At 36.9% G+C, this 19,364-nt stretch overlaps 2 protein-coding genes across 4 annotated transcripts; both read left to right on the top strand.

The window, feature by feature from the left end:
- The first annotated feature begins 4,801 nt into the window (after positions 1–4,801).
- Positions 4,802–10,699, top strand: LOC140335901 (gap junction alpha-4 protein-like). The gene is made up of 2 exons (XM_072418909.1): positions 4,802–4,920; positions 9,662–10,699. The coding sequence occupies exon 2, from the start codon at positions 9,676–9,678 to the stop codon at positions 10,690–10,692; it is 1,017 nt and encodes a 338-aa protein (XP_072275010.1). The 5' UTR covers positions 4,802–4,920; positions 9,662–9,675; the 3' UTR covers positions 10,693–10,699.
- Positions 10,700–10,758: 59 nt separating this feature from the next.
- On the top strand, positions 10,759–16,869 carry LOC140335879 (gap junction alpha-4 protein-like). Of its 3 annotated transcripts, none has more exons than XM_072418889.1 (2): positions 10,759–10,893; positions 13,712–16,869. In XM_072418889.1, the coding sequence occupies exon 2, from the start codon at positions 13,730–13,732 to the stop codon at positions 14,786–14,788; it is 1,059 nt and encodes a 352-aa protein (XP_072274990.1). In that variant the 5' UTR covers positions 10,759–10,893; positions 13,712–13,729; the 3' UTR covers positions 14,789–16,869. The 3 variants fall into 3 exon arrangements, with proteins under 3 accessions (XP_072274990.1, XP_072274982.1, XP_072274998.1); XM_072418881.1 differs by lacking the exon at positions 10,759–10,893 and adding an exon at positions 12,576–12,761; XM_072418897.1 differs by lacking the exon at positions 10,759–10,893 and adding an exon at positions 12,581–12,734.
- Positions 16,870–19,364: the final 2,495 nt, after the last annotated feature.

The following is a 19,364-nucleotide window of genomic DNA, read 5'->3' on the forward strand; positions in this document are numbered from 1 at the left end:
AGCAATCTACCTTGAAAAAATAAAGTGCATGACTCTATCCAGACCATCGTCCCTCATATTTTTAAAGCCAGCATCCTCCTGGCCAGGAATAAAATCAGGGGTTTTAGGGACCAGGGCAAGAGGGCTCGAAGATGGGGATATCCCACGAGGGAATTATTTGGCACAGATTTTTTTTTGTAATCCCCACTGTCAGATGATTTTTAGTGAACAGGGTGATAGAATGCAGACACCAGGGATAAAGATGCAACTGTACATCACGGAACAATTGTTCTTTGGACACCCACTGCTTTGTGCTTTTATTATTGCACCAATCCAGGACGCTAACTAAATTGGGAACTTCTGTGACCCCAAATAAACTTAAATGTACAAGTATGAAATTGTTTAAAAAAGGAACTTGGGATATGATTAGGTAGGGCTTGGAGTAGAGATAACAGCCTGGGGAGTATGTTCATCTCTATTATCTGGATGCGTCCCAACCACAAAAATGACTGGGTCACCCATTTTTCTAAGTCACTGGATTTGGTGTGCAAAATCATATTGAAATTCAGGGTAAATAATCGTGTCAAATCTGACGCAATTTCAACCCCTAAATATTTGATAGCCGTGGCCCATTTAAATGGGAAATTAAAAGCAGTATGATCTGGAGATAGGTATATGATAAAGGCCACAGATATTTATTTTAAAACTTGAAAGATTCCCATATTCTTTCATTGCTTGTAAAATGTTAGAGAGTGTGACCAGGGGATTTGAAAAATGAAAGATCAGGTCATCAGCATATGCTGCTACTTTCTGTTCTGAGTTGCCCAATTTTAGGCCTGTAACATCAGGGGAGGAACGAATTATTCAGAGGAATGGATCTAAAATCAGGACAAAAATGAGTGGAGATAAAGGGCACCCCTGTCTAGTGCCGTTGGTAATAGGAAAAGACTCCAATAAAAAAACGTGGACCCGCACTGAGGCAGGGGGCTTAGAGTAGACCAAATTTATCCAGGTCAGCATATTTTCCTCTAAACCATTAAAGGCCAGGGTCTGGGACATAAATTGCCAGTCAACTCAAAAGCCTTCTCTGCATCCGTAGATAGCAGGAAGGCCGGAACATTTTGAGTCCGTGTAGCGAAGATCCAGTTCAACACTCAAGTAGTATTGTCTCTGGCTTCACGTGCAGGAATGAAACCAACATGGTCAAGGTGAACAAGTTTATGAATTAAGGGCTGTGAACGTCATGTAAGAATTTTAGTGAACAATTTAAGGTCCTGATTGAGCAGGGAGATGGGCATTTAGCTGACACAGGCAGAGGGATCCTTCCCTTCTTTGTGAATCACTACAATATGTGCTCTCAACGAGTCTGTGGGAAAGCTGCCCCCTTCTGCGAGATAGTTGTATGCCTTGAAAAAATGAGGAGTCAGTGTATCCAAAATCATTTTGTAATATGGCAAAGTAAATCTGTCCTGACCCAGAGATTCCCCGGGCTGGGTGGATTCAATCGTCCTTTGAAGATCCTATTTCCGTAATGGTGCCTATAGGAGGGCACTTTCTTCCTCAGAAAGCTGTGGCATTCCAGCGCTGACCAAATACTGATTAATTAAAGCAGTACAACCCCGACCATCCAAACCTCTAGGTCGGTCTGCATCCAAATTGTTTAACCTGAACCCAAATTGTACCCTAATTGTCCTGAACCCTGCAGCAATATCCCTGTCCAAATTAGCTTTGCAGCCACCCCTATCCACTATAAATGGGGTGTAAGTGCGTGCCCTCTGAGCCCACAATGCATTAGCTAAAATCATGCTGTTTTTTTTGCCACATTCGTAAAAAGTTTGCCGGCATTTAGCAAGCGTGGCTTCAGCCTTGCCCAAACATAGTGAGGAAAGTTTCTCTCTAGTGAAAGTGTTGCATGATCAAACGTTGCAAAAGCATTGAATGTTCAGTGGTATGGGTGAGGTTATCAGTAGCCTTCTCTACAGCTAAAATCCTAGTTCCCAGGTCACTTTTCAAATTGGTAATCTCCTGGCATACAGTTACTTCATTGTGACACATGCAGGCTGCTTTAGTAAGACCTAGGCTGGCTACTGTTTGCTTGTCTTGGGTCTCTATAAAATGGGCAGGTGATGGTGGGAGGCTTGATGAGGCTAGTGAGAATTGCTCAGTATAAGCTTCAGATTCATCAGGAGATCTATCTGATCTGTTACTCACTGTGCACCCGTGATCATTGGGAGGCCTCCTCCTGCTCGGTGCAGTCTTGGATTTCCCCAGTCTTCTGAATCTTCTGAATGGGGAAAAAAATGTGTACAAAGTCTTTGATCCCGGCGATCTCCTGCCTGAGGGGTTCCCAGAGTATGCCTACGACCCATTGTGCTAGGAGGTAGCCGTGTACCACATATAATCACGCTTGAAGCTGGTAAGTCACGGGAGCTCCATAAGAAGCTTACTATCCAGACCAGTGGATGCACAGTCTCCTCAGATCCAATCTATTTAATTTCCAATTTTTATGTCATCACTTCACATATTATGTTAAAATCCTCATGTTTAAATAACACTGGGGTATGCATTTTTTGTTGAGTTTTTTACACAAATTTTTCGGTGGTGAATCCAGAAATGACCCCAGTTTTTTGCCATCACATCCAGTTTTTATGATACAGGGTACCCTCCATTTTTGTCAAAAAACATACATATTTTACATACAATAAAAAACTAATGAAATAATAACTTGAATGAATTGTTTATTTAAGTTTATTTTGTTCATACAAAGGATTTATTGTTACGCTATGACATTAAAACATTTGAAAATGTATCAGGTAAGAGTTTAGGGTAAAAATTCACGCTTAAAGCTTTGTCCGGAGTGTTCAGCATTAGGACAATCCCGCCGGATGCTCCAACAATAGTCAGCCATAAAATGTAAATCCCATCTACCCTGATACCATCCTTCCATGACCTTCAAATCTTGGTGGAATTGTTCACCTTGCTCATCACTGACTGCACCAAGGTTTTCCAGGAAGTTAGAAAGATGGCTATGTAGAAAATGCACCTTGATGCTCATATTGCAACCAAGCATTTTGTAGCTCTCCAAGAGTTTCTGGACAATTTCTGTGTAATTAATTGCTCTTGTGTTTCCAAGAAAGCCATTGACAATGGCTTTGAATGAATACCAAGCATCCTTTTCGACTTCTAACATTGTCCTGATGAAATGTTCATCTTTGATGAGCTGCTGAATCTGTGGGCTATCAAACACACTGGCCTTTATTTTTTCAAATGACAGGCTAGTAAAAGTCAAAATGAGATTCTTGAAGCAGTCTCCTTCAGTTGGCAAAACTTTAATGAACTGCTTCATCAGACCCAGTTTCATGTGCAGAGGTGGGAATATAATATTCTTTCTATCAACAAGTGGCTCATGCAGAATGTTTGGGTCACCTGGTTTTTAGGGCAGATCTCGGAAGCCAATTCCTTTCCACCCAATGCCTCTCATGAACTCTGCTGTCCCACATGCACAGATAACAGAGATACTTGGTGTAACCGCGTTGCTGACCAAGAAGGAAACTTACCATTTTAAGGTCAACACAGATGACCCGATTGTGTTGGTGATATTGCAACAACTCAATGACTCTCTTTATGTCTGCATATTCTTCACAAAGAGAAACAGAATGGCCAGTTGGGACTGACCCAAATATATTGCCATTGTTAAGGAGGACACACTTTAGGCTCCAATGTGAGCTATCTATGAATAGTTGCCATTCAGTTGAGTTATTGATTGGAATTCCCAATTCCTCCATTAAACCAGGTATGTTATGGCAATACACAAAGCCACTGTCAGTTCTAAATTACTGCAGAAATGCAATTTCTCTGTTCTGAAAGTATGATACCTTTGTTCCTTTTTCAGGTTTTGTCAAGTTTTTCGCACGCAGTCTTGATGCTAGAAGTTCTGAAGCTTTCTTCGATAGTCGCAAATCACGTGCCAAATCACTCAACTCATGCTGATCCCTTACGAACAGAGTCCTCTTCAATTTCAAACTCTTCATCATTGTTGTCACCTAGTTCATCACCATAATCATGTTCTTCAAGAGAGGGTAGTGAAATGAAAACCGGTACTGGGATTTTATCTGAATGAGCCACTGGGCGTAAAGCTGATGGTAGACTAGGATACTCTATGTTACATTTATTTTTCTTTTTATATCCTGAAGTTTTCACTATACAAGAGTAACAGTCACTGAAATGATCTCCTGGCTCTCGCCAAACCATAGGTATACAAAATGGCATCTTATCACGTGTTCCCTTTGTCCACATCCATAGACCCTATACACACTGTTTGCACACCTTATGAGGGGCCCAAGACTTATCTTGATCACCATGTTTAACTTTGAAATATGCCAAATGGGCTTGCTCGACAAATGTGCTGATGTTCGCCCTTTGACTGGGAATGGTGAAACTGCCACAGATATAACAAAATGAATCAGGGTTTTTTAGGCACTTACGACAAGAAATGACATTATTAAAGTAGTAGAGAAAAAACCTGACATGATAGAAGACAACTAACTGCACTTTCAGAATCAGCATACCTATTTCAGTGTAAATAAGCTTTAAAATTTAAGTCAACAAAAAATTTGTTCAAAATTGTTCCCCAGTTTAATCCATTTTTAGACAGCGATGTAGACATAAAACTGACATCTAAATTCTGATATGACACTGAATAGTAGGAAGCAGATTAAAGATGGGAAATGATATGTGCATGAAAGCATTCCCTTATAGAGTTTTACAGACAATGAGTTAATTCACGTCCTGCCCTATTCTCCCTGCTCCTCCTCTCAGCATCCTGCTCCTAAAAATCATCTGCCTTTACTAAACCTGTCTATTATTAGGAACCATGTAAATTTGGAGAACTATACAACTTACTAGCTGTCCTTTCTTAATACAACAAAAACTTCAGATGAGGTAAGTCAGTCCAACGTTTTTCTAACTTATTATCTTTCTTATTAATAAACATTTAAGGACTGTAGTGACTTTTACTAAACAGCAGACAGATAGAGGGAGCACGTAACGCTAATTCAGGAAGTCAGTATCAATATAGCTGCATACATATAACAAGTGTTCACATACCGAAATTTAGAGGTCAGCACTTTAACTTAAAATGTAAAAAAGTTACAAAAAATTTGAAATATGTAACAACATAACCAAGTCTTTGGATATCACATATAACTTTTTAAATATTGAAATGTATATTACATGTACACATCCATTTTATCTCCAATTGATCTCATGTACTTTATACCATAGTTGTTTTTTTTCTTTTTGTTTTTTTTAGCAAACTACTAAATTGTTTTATAAAAAAATATAGGCCAACGATTTACCGCGTGTGCATGAAACAATGGCCAGACACACTTACGTCCTTTGATGTTTCAGCACTGTGATGAATTTGAAATACTTGTTGTTCTGGAACTTGTCACATAATAGATCTCTCAAAAGCATGAATCTGATAAAGTTCTATATTAAATTATTTTTCTAAATTTAATTACTCTGCATAATAATATTGTTAACACTGTTCATATGATAAAAGAAGTTGTGGCTTGATAATGACAGGAATTTTTTCTGGAAACTTGTATACTTGAAAACTCTGTACCCCAGGTGGGCATAGGTAGGCTAGGTACAGACCTGCTTTAGGATGAAGCAATCCCATGTGGCTTTCAGTGGTGGGCACCTTGCCAGCAGCTCAGCCACTTGAACCACAGTGCTGAATCTAAAAGAATCAGCATCTACAAAATTGACAGCGTGTGGTGTTGAAAATTATTATAGCACTCAGTGCCGCCATCATTTATTCTTTATGGAACCACAGATAGAAGCTACTTGTAACATCTGCTTGTAGGCAGTGGTTTACTGGTATGAAAAAGCGGTAACCAAACCACAATCTCACATCTTGACCGATCCATAAATGACCAATGGTGCACAACCGTAATTGAAGTAAATTGAGAAGACCACAGCAGGGTGCTCATTCTCCCCCTTCCCCTTTCCATAGAACAGAATGGCGCTGTGTGTACAGCGCTCGTTCGATCATCTGTCACTCCTTTGTATTAAACATGAGTGCTCTGCCTAAGCATGATAACACTTACCCATTGTACTGTATCTTGTCTTGTATTTTGTCACCCTAGGGTGTTCTCATAATTTTCACTACAAATACTTATTTCCCATCCTTACATAGAATAATGGTGCTTTGTAGTCCATAGAGGATTGGTGAGAAGACTGATAATATTGTTTGAGATTTCAGATGAATGCACAGAAAGTTATAGGGACACCACATTTCTAATAGGATCAACAGATAGTTTTCTGTATTCTCAGGCACATCTAAGGGCTGGTAAACTCCAATATATTAATTTTTGTTGTTAGGTTTAGATATACAGAGGCTAATTTAAAAGAGCAGTTATAATAGAATTTTTGTTTATAGTTCACATTTGAAATACAAAACTAGCATAAACCACGTGGGGTATGTCATGTTTAATTTAGTTTACAAGTTTTATGATATGGTACTTATAGTTGTGTCAAGATAACTAGGTAATATCTGCTAATTTATTAAGATCCGTTATCACCTGTATCAGTAAGCATTAAAAAGTCTTTAGCTTGATCTAACACATTTTGTATATTCTTTGTGCCATGATTTACTCGGTCAGTTTAAGGTTAATCTGCTTGAAGGTTGGCTGTCTTGTTGCATTGTTCCAGGACATCTCTGGATAATGTCTCCTTCACAGAAGCAAGGAAACAGCTGCCAAGCACAAAGCCTTTTATAGATATATAGGGTACCTAGTCACCCCTTTTTGTTTGTTCACCAAAGGAGACGCTAACATTAAAAAGACAAGATGACAAAATAAATATGGGAGAGTGAAAGCAACTTAACACAAACTGAAATTTTAAAGCAGAACTATAGGTACAAATTCAAAACACTGCAATCAGACTGGTTCGTCATTGCAAGAGGGAAAGTCAAAGTCCCTTTACAATAAAAAAATAAAACATATTTGCTGATTTTTTATTTTCACTCATTTTTGGCACCACCACCCATCTTTGGTTCCATCACTGGCACAACCATCTCTGCCCTCCTATTTTTCGGGATACCGATTTTCAGCCATCTTGATTGGCTAGGCTAGGATGACTTGCACACCAGTGACGTAAAGTGCATGAACATCACCGTGAATGAGCACTGCCAGCAGCGTATGCTGAGCTGCACATGCACAGCACAGCTCAGCTCCTTTTTTGAAAAAGACAATGAACAGGCAGGTAGATGTGTTTAATGGAAGAAGAAATATTTCCTGTTCCTTTCTGCAATACATACCTTTTATAGTTATTCTTTAAAGGACAAACGAAGGCAAATTATTTGTGATGTGCCACAGCAACATTTGATCCACACATAATTTTTACCTAGAGCTGGATTCTCTACAGAGATAGATATGTTGCTATGAAAAATTAAACATAGAGAAAATCTCAACAGTGATGGTGCGGCACAAATTTATGAAGGATACCAATGCAAAGAGGATAAAAACATAAGGCCTGATTTATTAAAGCTCTGAACTGGACTGGAGACTGGGGAGGATACATTTTCAGCTGTGATCCAGCAAACATAGAATGGATTTCTTAAAAGTAATTTGCTATTTGTTAGCCAATGTTTTCGATCCTGAACCAGATCCATTACAGGTTTGCTGAATCACCCAGGTTCACTGATAAAAGTATATTCTCTCCAGCCTTAGGGAAATTTCATACATCAGGCCATAGATGACATGTTAGAGGTTGCCCATTACATATTTTTGCTGGAAACACAACACTTTAATTAGATGTCAGTCTTCAATTTCTTTGAATCACTGACCTGAAACAAATATACGGATACGGGATCCTGGCTTTCCTTATCTGCTGGATTTATGTTTAATGTCAATACCACCAAATAAGGTCAAAAAGAATAATAAAATTACTAGGTCTCCATAACAGACATATTTTTAGGGCAGGTTCCTTTAAGGCATATGTACAGACCATAATTTGCAATTTAAGCCAAAAAAATTACATATGGAATATCTTTTGGCTGTGTTTGGTCTAGTCAAATGAAAAGAAAGCCTATCCTAACAGCATGTAACAAAACTTGTTGCTGAACAGAACACGATAAGAACTGAGATTTGTCTTTCCTTTTCATGCTCACACAGCTCTTGTTCAGGAAGGATATGATGTATTTATACAGGTTTTAGAGCTGACTCGTTAAAAACAAAAGCTCCATAAATAATATAGAGGAACTAACACTTCGAAAAACCACAAAGGTGCTTGTTCTTTGCCTTTCCCACAACAATGTCCCCATAGATTTTTAAAGGAAACAACATTTTCAGTAAAACAAAAAAATAATATTAGGACAGTAGAGGGATTTTAAATAGATATAAAAAGGTTAAATAATAAGACTAAGGTTGATTCTTTACCATTATTTAATAGGAAAGACTGTATATAAACTTGAGGTAATCACTTTTTGCTTAGCTGTGGAGGGCCTCTATGGTGGTAATCACAGCAATGCTTTGAGAGCACTGGTCATATTAGCTACCTGGTAACATGTTTCCTAAAACCATTGGGGATATCTTAGATTAATATGTGTAAAAATGTAAGGTACTTACATACAAGAGAATGTTCACCCAATCCAAACTTTTACAGTTGGATTAAGGAAGGTTTATGTGTCTGTGGGTATCCACAATATTCTCTAACAGGGACTGCGTCCCTAAGGGAAGGGACAGCTGTCTAGATTGAAATTTCTTGTGTCTGGTATCACGTAGCTCTAAGTAGTAGAGCCAAACTCAACATGTACATTGTCAATATTTAATCCAATCTAATTGGAATTCTCCAGTAAACTAGATCTTCACAAAAAAAACCTGCACAGTTCTCAAAAATGAATGTAAAATTAATGTAATTAATGTGTTGTAATTGACCCACAGGGAAAGGGTGAGTATTGCACCCAAAGCTGCTTCTGTATTTGTAGGCTACACTATGGGCTGCAATCTTTAATTTATGTTCAGACTAGCCTGTCCATTTTGCAGTAAAATCTGCCTGCTTACAACTTTTTCAGGCTTAACTTGCAAAACTTGAAAATGTACTTAAATGTAATATGTAATATTGAAGCAAACGTCTGTGCAAAGCAATGCTAAAATACCAGTGCACCAGTTGCAATTAAACTCTAGATTTGTACACATATTGTTCAACGAGAGTTACCTCTATTGATCTAAATGTCTTGAAAAGCCTAACCTGGCTACAAATAACAGTAATGCGACAGTAATTCTTACTTTGTAGCATGTTTGGTGTAGAAAGAACAATGGATGAAGCCATTGTTTATCTGGAAACTTTTTGAGGCATGCCATGTCGCTTAAAGTTATTTGGTTGTGGAATGTTTGGTTGAACGCACTATGACTTAAAGACCTGAATTATTCTGTTTTGTACAGAAAGAAGCATCTTTAAAAGTAGGGAGTCATGAATGGTTGCTTACCTAAACCCACTAGGAGAGCTACATTGATGTCTACTGAACTAAAACAATGTCTACTATCATAAGAAAACAAGTTACAAGTGCAGATACCAATTCATTCAAATGATATACAGATACAACTGCTTTACAATGTAAAATGCATCTGTAAAAAAATGTATCAGGGTAGTAAAAAATTTTATTTTCTGTTTGCAGCGGCAATAATTAACATGGGGGACTGGAGCTTTCTTGAGAAGTTACTAGACCAAGTACAAGAGCATTCTACAACAGTTGGCAAAATCTGGCTTGTGGTGCTGTTTATATTCCGCCTTCTGATTTTAAGCCTTGCCGGAGAATCAGTTTGGGGAGATGAGCAGTCGGACTTCATTTGCAACACTAAACAACCTGGCTGTCCAAATGTTTGTTACGATAAAGCTTTTCCCATTTCTCACATTCGGTATTGGGTGCTGCAGTTCCTCTTTGTCAGTACACCTACTCTATTTTACCTGGGTCATGTTGCCTACCTGTCTAGGAAACAGGAAAAGCTAAGGCAGAAAGAAAGCCAATACACGATTGAGGAGGACAAAATTCAACAAGAGGATGTTGCCTTATCACTTGATGAAAAGAAACACAGGAAATTATTATTTCAAGAGGATGGAAGAGTCAAGATCAGGGGAGCATTGATGTGTACATACATAGCCAGCATTATCTTTAAAAGTCTGTTTGAGGCTGGATTCTTAATTGGACAGTGGTATCTCTATGGCTTTGTTATGTCTGAAAAATATGAGTGTGAAAGACTTCCATGCCCTCATAAGGTGGACTGCTATGTGTCAAGACCCATGGAGAAAACCATATTCATTCTTTTTATGCTTGCTGTCTCCCTGATCTCTTTATTTCTCAACTTAGTAGAATTAGTTTTTCTGATTGTTCACAGCATGTACAGAAAGATGAAAAGGCGTGCAAGAGTCACATATAAAAGTGATTCAGCTATGTTCCAAGACAAAGTATATAACCTACCAAGTGCGCCTGAACCTGACAAATCATGTCTGTATTTTCCCATAATAGGGGATAAATGTCCTGCCTATAAAATGTCTGATGAAGAAAATTGGGCCAACTATAATACAGAGAAGGAGATGGCACTAAATGGTGGAGTTCATTCAAGTCTGGACAAAAATATTTACAACCATGACTCTAACCAAGCTTCTAACCGTTCTGGTAGTTCTATTTCGAAAAAACAGTATGTCTAGTTTATATATTAAAAACAGACACATAATGACTTCAAACATTTTAAAAAATATATTTTTTTTATCCAAAAAAAATTCAATTGTACAGATGTGGGCAGAAAATAAACTTTACTTTTCATATTTGTTTACTACATTTCTCAACTAAAAGAACTTAATAAACCTGGATTCTGGCACTTCACCAACTCTACCTGTTTCCACTATAAGGTATGTACAGTAATATAATTGTAAACATTGTTGAAAACTCTTTATTCTTCTTACATGTATGACAATTTCCAAAGAACTTGTCTTAGAATCGTTTTTCTTTAATTAAACGGTTTTGCACTTATCCTTTAGCAACCCACTTCCCTTATATAAAAAACACATTACAAAGTTAAAAACAAATAGGCCTAAAAAGAACATTTTTTAAGGTATACTTATTTTTCACCCTATTTCCACTCATGGCCCTAGTTGAGTGTTATGTAGCATTCCTTCTGATGAGATAAATAGGAGCACTAAAGATCTTGCAAGAATACTTTACTTCCCAGTTCTGGAGAATCTTTTTCCATGATATAGGCTCCTCAGCATTCCCAGGATATCAGATCTCAACCTGACCTCCATGTAAGCAAAGTAGGCAGAAGCATAAGTGTATATAAATCAAATAATTAAAAATGTATATTAAACAATTAAAAATCAGTTACAAAGGCACTACAACACTCTGCACGGTGTGTATTAATAAATTGCCTCAAATTACAGCAATACAAGATGCAAATCTGTGTTTACCTGAACATTACTGCATTGCAATTATGCAAATCCAACCCTAAAGTAGACCTATACAGAGAGACTGGGTCTGATTTGTTAAAGCTCTCCAAGACTGGGAAGACTATCGTGGAAGAACCAGGGTGACCCAGCAAGTTAGATTTTTCAACCCTGGATAAAATCCATCCAAGGTTTGCTGGAACCCCAAGGTTCTCCCACAATAGTCAATCGTTTTTAGATATGGAGAGCTTTAATACATTATGTCCATTTTGTATGCTGCCAATATTGCCCTTGTTCCAAAAAATTCTACTTTGCTGCTAGGTGTTCTGACCCTCTGCTTATAACACTTTGCGAATCATTGATCTAGAACAAGTATTCAGCTCAGGTGTTCAGCTAATTATCGAACAACCTGTCACATAGTTATCTGCATGGTTGTTTCATGTTTGTGACTGTCACAAAAAGATTACCTTTATATCCAGACAATTAGAATTCTTTACAACTAGTTCAGAAATAGCAGCCTATATAATCTCTCAATGGTAGGTCCACTGTTGTAAGTACGAGGATTTAAATATGGAAAATTAAAATGCAATACATTGTGTACTTATTTATTTATTCTATACAAACTTTAGGTAGTAAACAGGATTGTAAAAAATTATCCCTGCTTTTAAATTTCATGCACCTTTGCACACTGATAAGGTCCAAAACAGCATTGCAAAAAGTCTGGTTGGTTGGGTTGTTGCTTCTCTGTAATTGTCTGATTGAGGTGGTTGACTGTTTATTAAACTATATCAAGTAAATGAGCAATGTCTAAGAGAAATCCTTGTCAAACAATTGTAGTAGTTAGGCTTTTTGCTTTTTTCATAATTCCCAATAGGGTCAGATAGTTTTTCCTTAGTTTTACATCCCTTACTTTTTAATACCACATAATGTTACAATAGTGACCATATGTAATATATATTCTTTAATCAAATATTGATGAAGAGCAGTCAATATTTGAAAACATACTATAAATGACACAGTAAAGGGGATTAATAACTCTCATTCTAGAAACTAAAAAGTTAAACTATTCTCCCATCCCACTAAAAAAAATAGGAGTACAACACTAATATCCTGCACCTCCTCTGGTCCAGCCCATGGTTTCCTCTCCCCTCTGGGATTTTTTGACGAGAGGGCATCGTGTGTCTAACTCCCTTATCACACAGTCTCTCAAACAGCAAACCTCATATGGCTCTAGCTAGAAAAACTGTCATCGTTGCTGGCTTTACCAACTTCACTGGCATGCAAGTGGCAAACTCCCTTGAGTCCTACAGGTAGACGTTCTTCTCTTAAAACTTAAGGTACAGTTATTCTGTTTTTACCGGTAAATTTTGTACCATTTCTAAATCTCTTTGAATTTACCTTGTAGTACAGCTTTAATATTAGGTGTTTAAACATTTTTCAAAAAACATTACTGATTAACATATATTGACTTTTGCACATACATATCAAAATGCCATGAATTCCCTTTTTAAAACAATTTGTTTTGTCTTGTTTTGCTCATATGCAAATTAATTTAGGACTGGTTTTACAGAAATAAAAAAATCTTTTGCAGTGATATTTGGGGGACAAACATATATAATCACATATACACCAAACGCATGAAATAGTATGGATTTAGAAGACATAGCAAATACAAGAAAAAAAACGTATAACTTTGAAATACCTAATAAAGAGTTTTGTTGAGTTTACTAAAGCCCATTTCCCAAGGGAAAAAAATGTTCCCATGCTAGCTAAATATGTCAGTCATAGTTCTACACTAAATATAATGTGGGACCCAGGCTTTCCGTCTGCGCACTTCTGTTGTCCATTTTTAATTGGTGAACTTAAAAATTGTTTTTTTTTTTTATTAAAAAAATGTTATATATTTAATGACAGGATGGAAAAGGACTGAAACAAAAAAAGGCACTTAAAGTAGGAAAAATATATATTTTTTTGTCATTAGAAGAGTTAAACACTTTTAAATAGGCAGAGATCTTACAACAAATTTCCCAAACCTAGTACAACAGTGCTAATACAAGCTGCTTTCTTTGGCTAAAAGGTTTCCAGGTGTGGTGATGATGAGTTAGTTTATTCAAAATGTCCATGGGCTGCAAGTGCAAGTTCTAGTCATTGACAGGCATGGATCATCACCACTGAATATTCTTTTTAGTGCTCTTCTGAAAATGTAAATTATACAAAATATGTACTTTTCTAAGAACAAAAAAAACTGCCCTAGAAGCACATCTAAAATTTTTGTTTGGTTTTACAGTGAAAGAAGCCTTGCATTATGGGAGACTGGGAGTTTCTAGAAAAGTTGTTGGATCAAGTACAGGAACACTCCACAGGTATTGGAAAAGTCTGGCTAATGGTGCTTTTCGTGTTTCGCATCCTAATTCTTGGTTTGGCAGGAGAATCAGTTTGGGGGGATGAACAGTCGGATTTTGTCTGCAATACAGAACAGCCTGGATGTCCAAATGTCTGTTATGACAAAGCCTTTCCCATCTCCCACGTGCGCTTCTGGGTGCTTCAGTTTCTCTTTGTTAGCACTCCCACCTTATTTTACTTGGCTCATGTCATTTATCTGGTGAGAAAAGAGGAAAAGCTGAAGCAAAAAGAGGAAGAGCTAAGGGCTATTAGTGACAAGGACCCACAAGTGGATCATGCCATAGCTGTCATTGAGAAGAAACGGCATAAAATATGCATTCAAGAAGATGGCAGGGTCAAAATCCGAGGAGCGCTGATGTTTACATACACAATCAGCGTTATTTTCAAAAGTATTTTTGAAGCTGGCTTCCTGATTGGCCAATGGTACTTGTATGGCTTTGTAATGCGTGAAGTATATGTGTGCGAGAGAAAGCCATGTCCCCATAAGGTGGACTGCTTTGTATCCAGACCCATGGAGAAAACCATCTTCATCCTTTTCATGCTAGTAGTTTCACTGATCTCTCTACTACTGAACCTTTTGGAGCTGATTCATCTACTATGTAGGAGCATGATCCACACCTTAAAGAAATACTCTCCCTATGCATCCAATACAAAATACACAAAGAAAGAGGATATTTACCCAGGGAAATGCTCTGATGTAGCCAGTGCTCCATTCCAGGACAAGTCCTACCTGTACCTTCCTATGACTGAGAACATTTCCTACCCAGCATACAAAGTTCAAAATGAGGACAACTGGACAAATTTTAATACTGAAAAACATTTATGCCTCAGTGAAAGCAAACAGACACTAGATCATTACAGTAACAGCCGCTTTAAGCCTGTTTCTTCCAATTCCCATGCTGTAGTTGAGAAGCAACCAAGCCGAGCCAGCAGTTCAGCCTCTAAGAAACAGTATGTCTGAGAAAACTACTAGTACAAATGTAAACTTTCAAGCACTGGGCCAATCGGCAAACCATTTGAAATTGTGTAGTTCTATACCACCATTGTGTACTAAAACTAAAGCTGAAACAATCTGCAGATTGAACTACAAATTCTATCAAAGTAGCTCAGCCAATGTCATATCTTCATCTGAACCTTCTTCTTGTTTTCTTACATAAACTGTGAATGACAACTTCTGTGAACCATATAAAAGCAGATGGAAGACAGATTCCATGCAAATGTGCATCTGTTTATTCAATTTGATTTAATGCACTACAAATTGAAGCTGTAAAGGACTGATAAGATTTCCTCATCTCTACATACATCTCCATCTGGCTGTAGTGCAAAAAAGTCATGAACTGCATCTATTTACAGATCAGATTTTATTTCATTCACAAATTTGTTGCAGATGCAAAATTGAATATTGTTTTTGCATATTGTGATGTGAAAGTCTAAAGAATTAAGATCAGTGGAATTCTATTATTGCACAAGGCAGCCACAGCCACCTTACACAGTATAGGGTAGATAACCTGATCAAGCATTAGCTGGCTGTGAAGTTTGGGTGAAAATTAGACCCCAAAGAGCATCTATAATCAGGAAGAACAAAGACTTTAAAAAGTTATGCACACTCTTTATTACACATGGAATTCCCCCAACATACTGAAGACATTTTTTGTGCAAATAGTAGCAACTGTTTCCTTTTATAAAATGAACAAAGTGTTAAGTCATACCTGTACCACATTTACCATTAAACATTAAAGAGAACTGTGACAGTTTTAAAAGAAGCAGATGCCCAACCAATAACTACCCCTACTTTGTGTTTTGGGCACTCTTACTTTGTTTTGATAAATTCATACAATATGCTGTTTTAGACAAAGTAGTAAAAAATTCCACAGAAAGATAGTTTATTGTAAACTAAATATATTTTTACAAAAATGTTTTTACGAGCCTGGGCCTTTTTTAGTCAGGTTTAGAAAAAGTTTAAGGTATCCACAGTGGTTTTTCAAATGATATTAGCATACCCTATTTTATGTTTTGTGTTTTATGATCTACTCCTTAAGATCTGTTGATTGATGAATTAAGGCCACTTTACCCAATTAGAATCATATATACAAAAATTGATTGTGCAAATTTTATTTCATTTGTTGTTTTCTATTATTATATTCTTTATTACCATATAGTATAGTAAACGGGGATGAGATTTTATGTTTGTCAATCTGAGATAAAATAAAGTAGATTAATTTTTAGTTTGGCCAGGACAACTGACTTCCCATTTCAATTGTTGAAAGCCTGTTCCCCTTTGTAGAAAAACAAGGCTCTAATAAGGCTGTCAAAATATTGAGTGGGCAAGAAGCAAGCTCAGTAGGACTGGCATAACAAGATGGAAGTGATACAGCCAAATCCAATAGTAATTTAGAAAGAGTAGTGGACTCCCAGTAGACACTGAATGGCAGTAAAAAAAAATGTACAGTCGTTTAAAACTATGCAATCCTTCATAAAATGCATCTTTCTATGCCCCCCACAGGCTAAATACTTTATTCCACATAATAGATATATCTATTTTTTGTCTTATTCATACAAAATGCTCAGTGCCCAAACAATGCTCTTCTCCAAAAAAATATGCACAAAACACATTTTGCACTCTTTTTGTCTCTGCACTTGTGCACTTTCAGAATAAAGCCATTTACAAATCATGATAACAAATATAAACAAATTTTGATGCAATCATTCATTTTTTAAGGTTAGGCCATAAGTGAAAAAGCTGACTTAGCAATGGGTAACACATTTCTTCAATTATTTGTAAATATCTTTCACTTCATTTGTATTTCACTTTATTCCTTGTATTAGATTTTATCAAATGGAGAAATAATCTGGCAGTAAATGTTACCTTGCTATGTACTTTTTTGCTATTGTGTTATTTATTGAGGGGTGTGTTACTTGAAATCATTATAAGTAGTATCAATGCCAGACTTTCAAGAACTTTGGTGATAAAACACAGAGCCAGTCTTTTGTTGTTGTTGTTGTTTTGTAAATAAAAAATAATGATTTTTTTACTTTGATAAATGTGAGTGTAATGTTTTCTTGTATACATTTCTGTAATTGGGCTCATGCCAGGATAACAGAAGTACAATGTGCAGTAATATCTGAAATATAATGTGTCATCATATTTGCTTGGCTTTCTCATTGCATTTTGATGACCTGAAATACATTAATAATTCCTTCCTTAACAGACAAATATTTGCTGTTTTTTAAGTATTTTGTCCTTTTTTATTCTGTGCTGTTGCATCAAGCAAAGCTTACACATATCTGAAACATCAATAATGCTCTGCTCCATTCCAGTGGAACTACAGGTTAAAAAAACATTTGCAAACATGCAGGTTCTTTATTGCAAAAGGGACAAGCAGCTTCAGCATAGAAATAAACATACCTGTCACACTAAGCTGATCATGCAGTTCAGTGTATGATCCCAGCAAAGCTGACTGCTAGAAATGAATGAAAACCCATGAATATGCCTAACTAGTGTGCCCAAGCAAGATGGCCAAAGATCCCAGGCTTGGGTGAGGACCAGGTGAAGTTGCTATATCAGCATTTTGCTAGGTATGGATTTATTTGATGTGCTGCAAAACTGTGTAAGGAATACACAAATATACAGTAGAGACAGGTGTTGTATGACATACAAAGGTCAACATCCACCATAACAGCAAAACGGCATCATACAGGACTCCTCTTCTCAGTAAGTATTTAGTCATTTATGCCATCAACAATTATTAGTCACAGGAGACCAAAATTATCTATTTCATAACACTGCATCTTGCATTTGATAAGATAAAATGACAGTATTTAGTGCACATTGACAGATGAAAAATGGTTATGATGTTTTTTGTCAATGCATTTAAACCTTTGACATATATGTGAACCAGCACTGTTAAAAACAATAGCATACGTCCATTAATGTGCATCAAAAAAAAGGGCAGGTTGGATGAGGACATTGCTGGGAGTTATGAGACTAAATAAAATACATAAGAAGGAGGGCACACGCCTTGTTCTATTTGGGTCAAATAACTTGAAGCTACACTTTTGTGTCACAGTTCAATTTAATTCTGAAAATGGTAACATATGGTAATGAATACTAACCTGTGTAAATTACTACCAAAAATAGAGATATCTAAAAACAAGCAAACTCCTTTCTCCTTTCTATGCATGTTTGGATGACCCAAATGATCATGTTATTTAAATAAATGGTGATCCAAATACCATCTCAAATCTATGGACAGCTGTTTATATATAGTGGCACCCACGGTCATTCAGTCACCATGTGATCATGTTTGGCCATAACCATTCAAAATTAGGACTGCTGGGATGAATATAATGAAGGGCAGGTATGGTTAACTGCTATACAATTTTAACACTGGTTTCAAATGTTACTTGTTTTGTTTTGATGCTTCTACAACTTCATCTTTAGCAGTTCTGTTGTTGGCGTTAACTCACCATGGTCAGAATTGCTAAAAGGCCAGTAAAAACATTCACCTGCATCTACAGCTTTGCTTCTACGGTAGCCAAGACAGGTGTTGCTCTGTCGATACTTCCTAGAAGGTAAGTAAGATTCTTTAATAATTCTGTCACAGAGGATGTGATGCCATTAGACGTGCTTAGAAGCAATACACTCTAATATTTCAGCTTTAGCTTTGATTATGGCAAGCATTTGCCATGGATTTGATGATCTTGTGGGACACAACATTTATTTATCTCCAGACTTGCAATACTTTTCGAACACAATCTTGTATTGATGATGGGGTTAAGGTTAAGGTCTGGATACTGTGGTGGCCAACCCATTAATAAAAATGATGTCTAATGGACTCCCTGAATCACTCTTTCCCAATTTGGGCCAAGTGCATCCTAGCATTACCATCTTGGAATATTTCTGTGCCATTAGGGAAGAAAAAATAAATTGATGGTAAATCCTGGTTATTCAGTATGTTCAACTGAGCCAATTTTGAAGCATATATTGTTGCTGAACCTAGACCTGACCAACTGAGGGAACCCAAGATTTTAATATTGCTGCCACAGGCTTGGCCAGTCAATGTATATAACAACAGTGTTTTACAGTTTGCCTGAAGTTCAGAATAAATATGCTTTAGAAATATTAGTATTCTCCTTACAAACGTTATGTTTAGAAAAGTATTTATTAATGTGGGTTTACTAACAGAGAACCCCACTACATTATTTTACGCAGAACAAACTGTAAAAGAAAAACATCAACCATTTGTCTAATGAGCTAGAGCCTTTACCTGACCCTGTACCTAGAATGGAAAACTTTTCCCTTCCCATGTATGAGAGCTAACTCCACAGACGACAAACTTGTTTTTCCACCTGACCAAATATTATTTAACTTGGCCAGTGTCTCCTAATGTTCAGTAATATCTATTTCCTTCTGCTTCCTGACACTCAGTACCTTCATTAGACTGGCAGACACATCTCTATCCAACACCTTACTTGTGACAAAACATTTGTAGATAAATCGCAGTTGCAGTTTTAGATGAACTTCTAATTCTTCTCAT

The sequence above is a fragment of the Pyxicephalus adspersus genome, chromosome 1 (genome assembly GCF_032062135.1).
Source record: "Pyxicephalus adspersus chromosome 1, UCB_Pads_2.0, whole genome shotgun sequence".
Taxonomy (NCBI): Eukaryota; Metazoa; Chordata; class Amphibia; order Anura; family Pyxicephalidae; genus Pyxicephalus; species Pyxicephalus adspersus.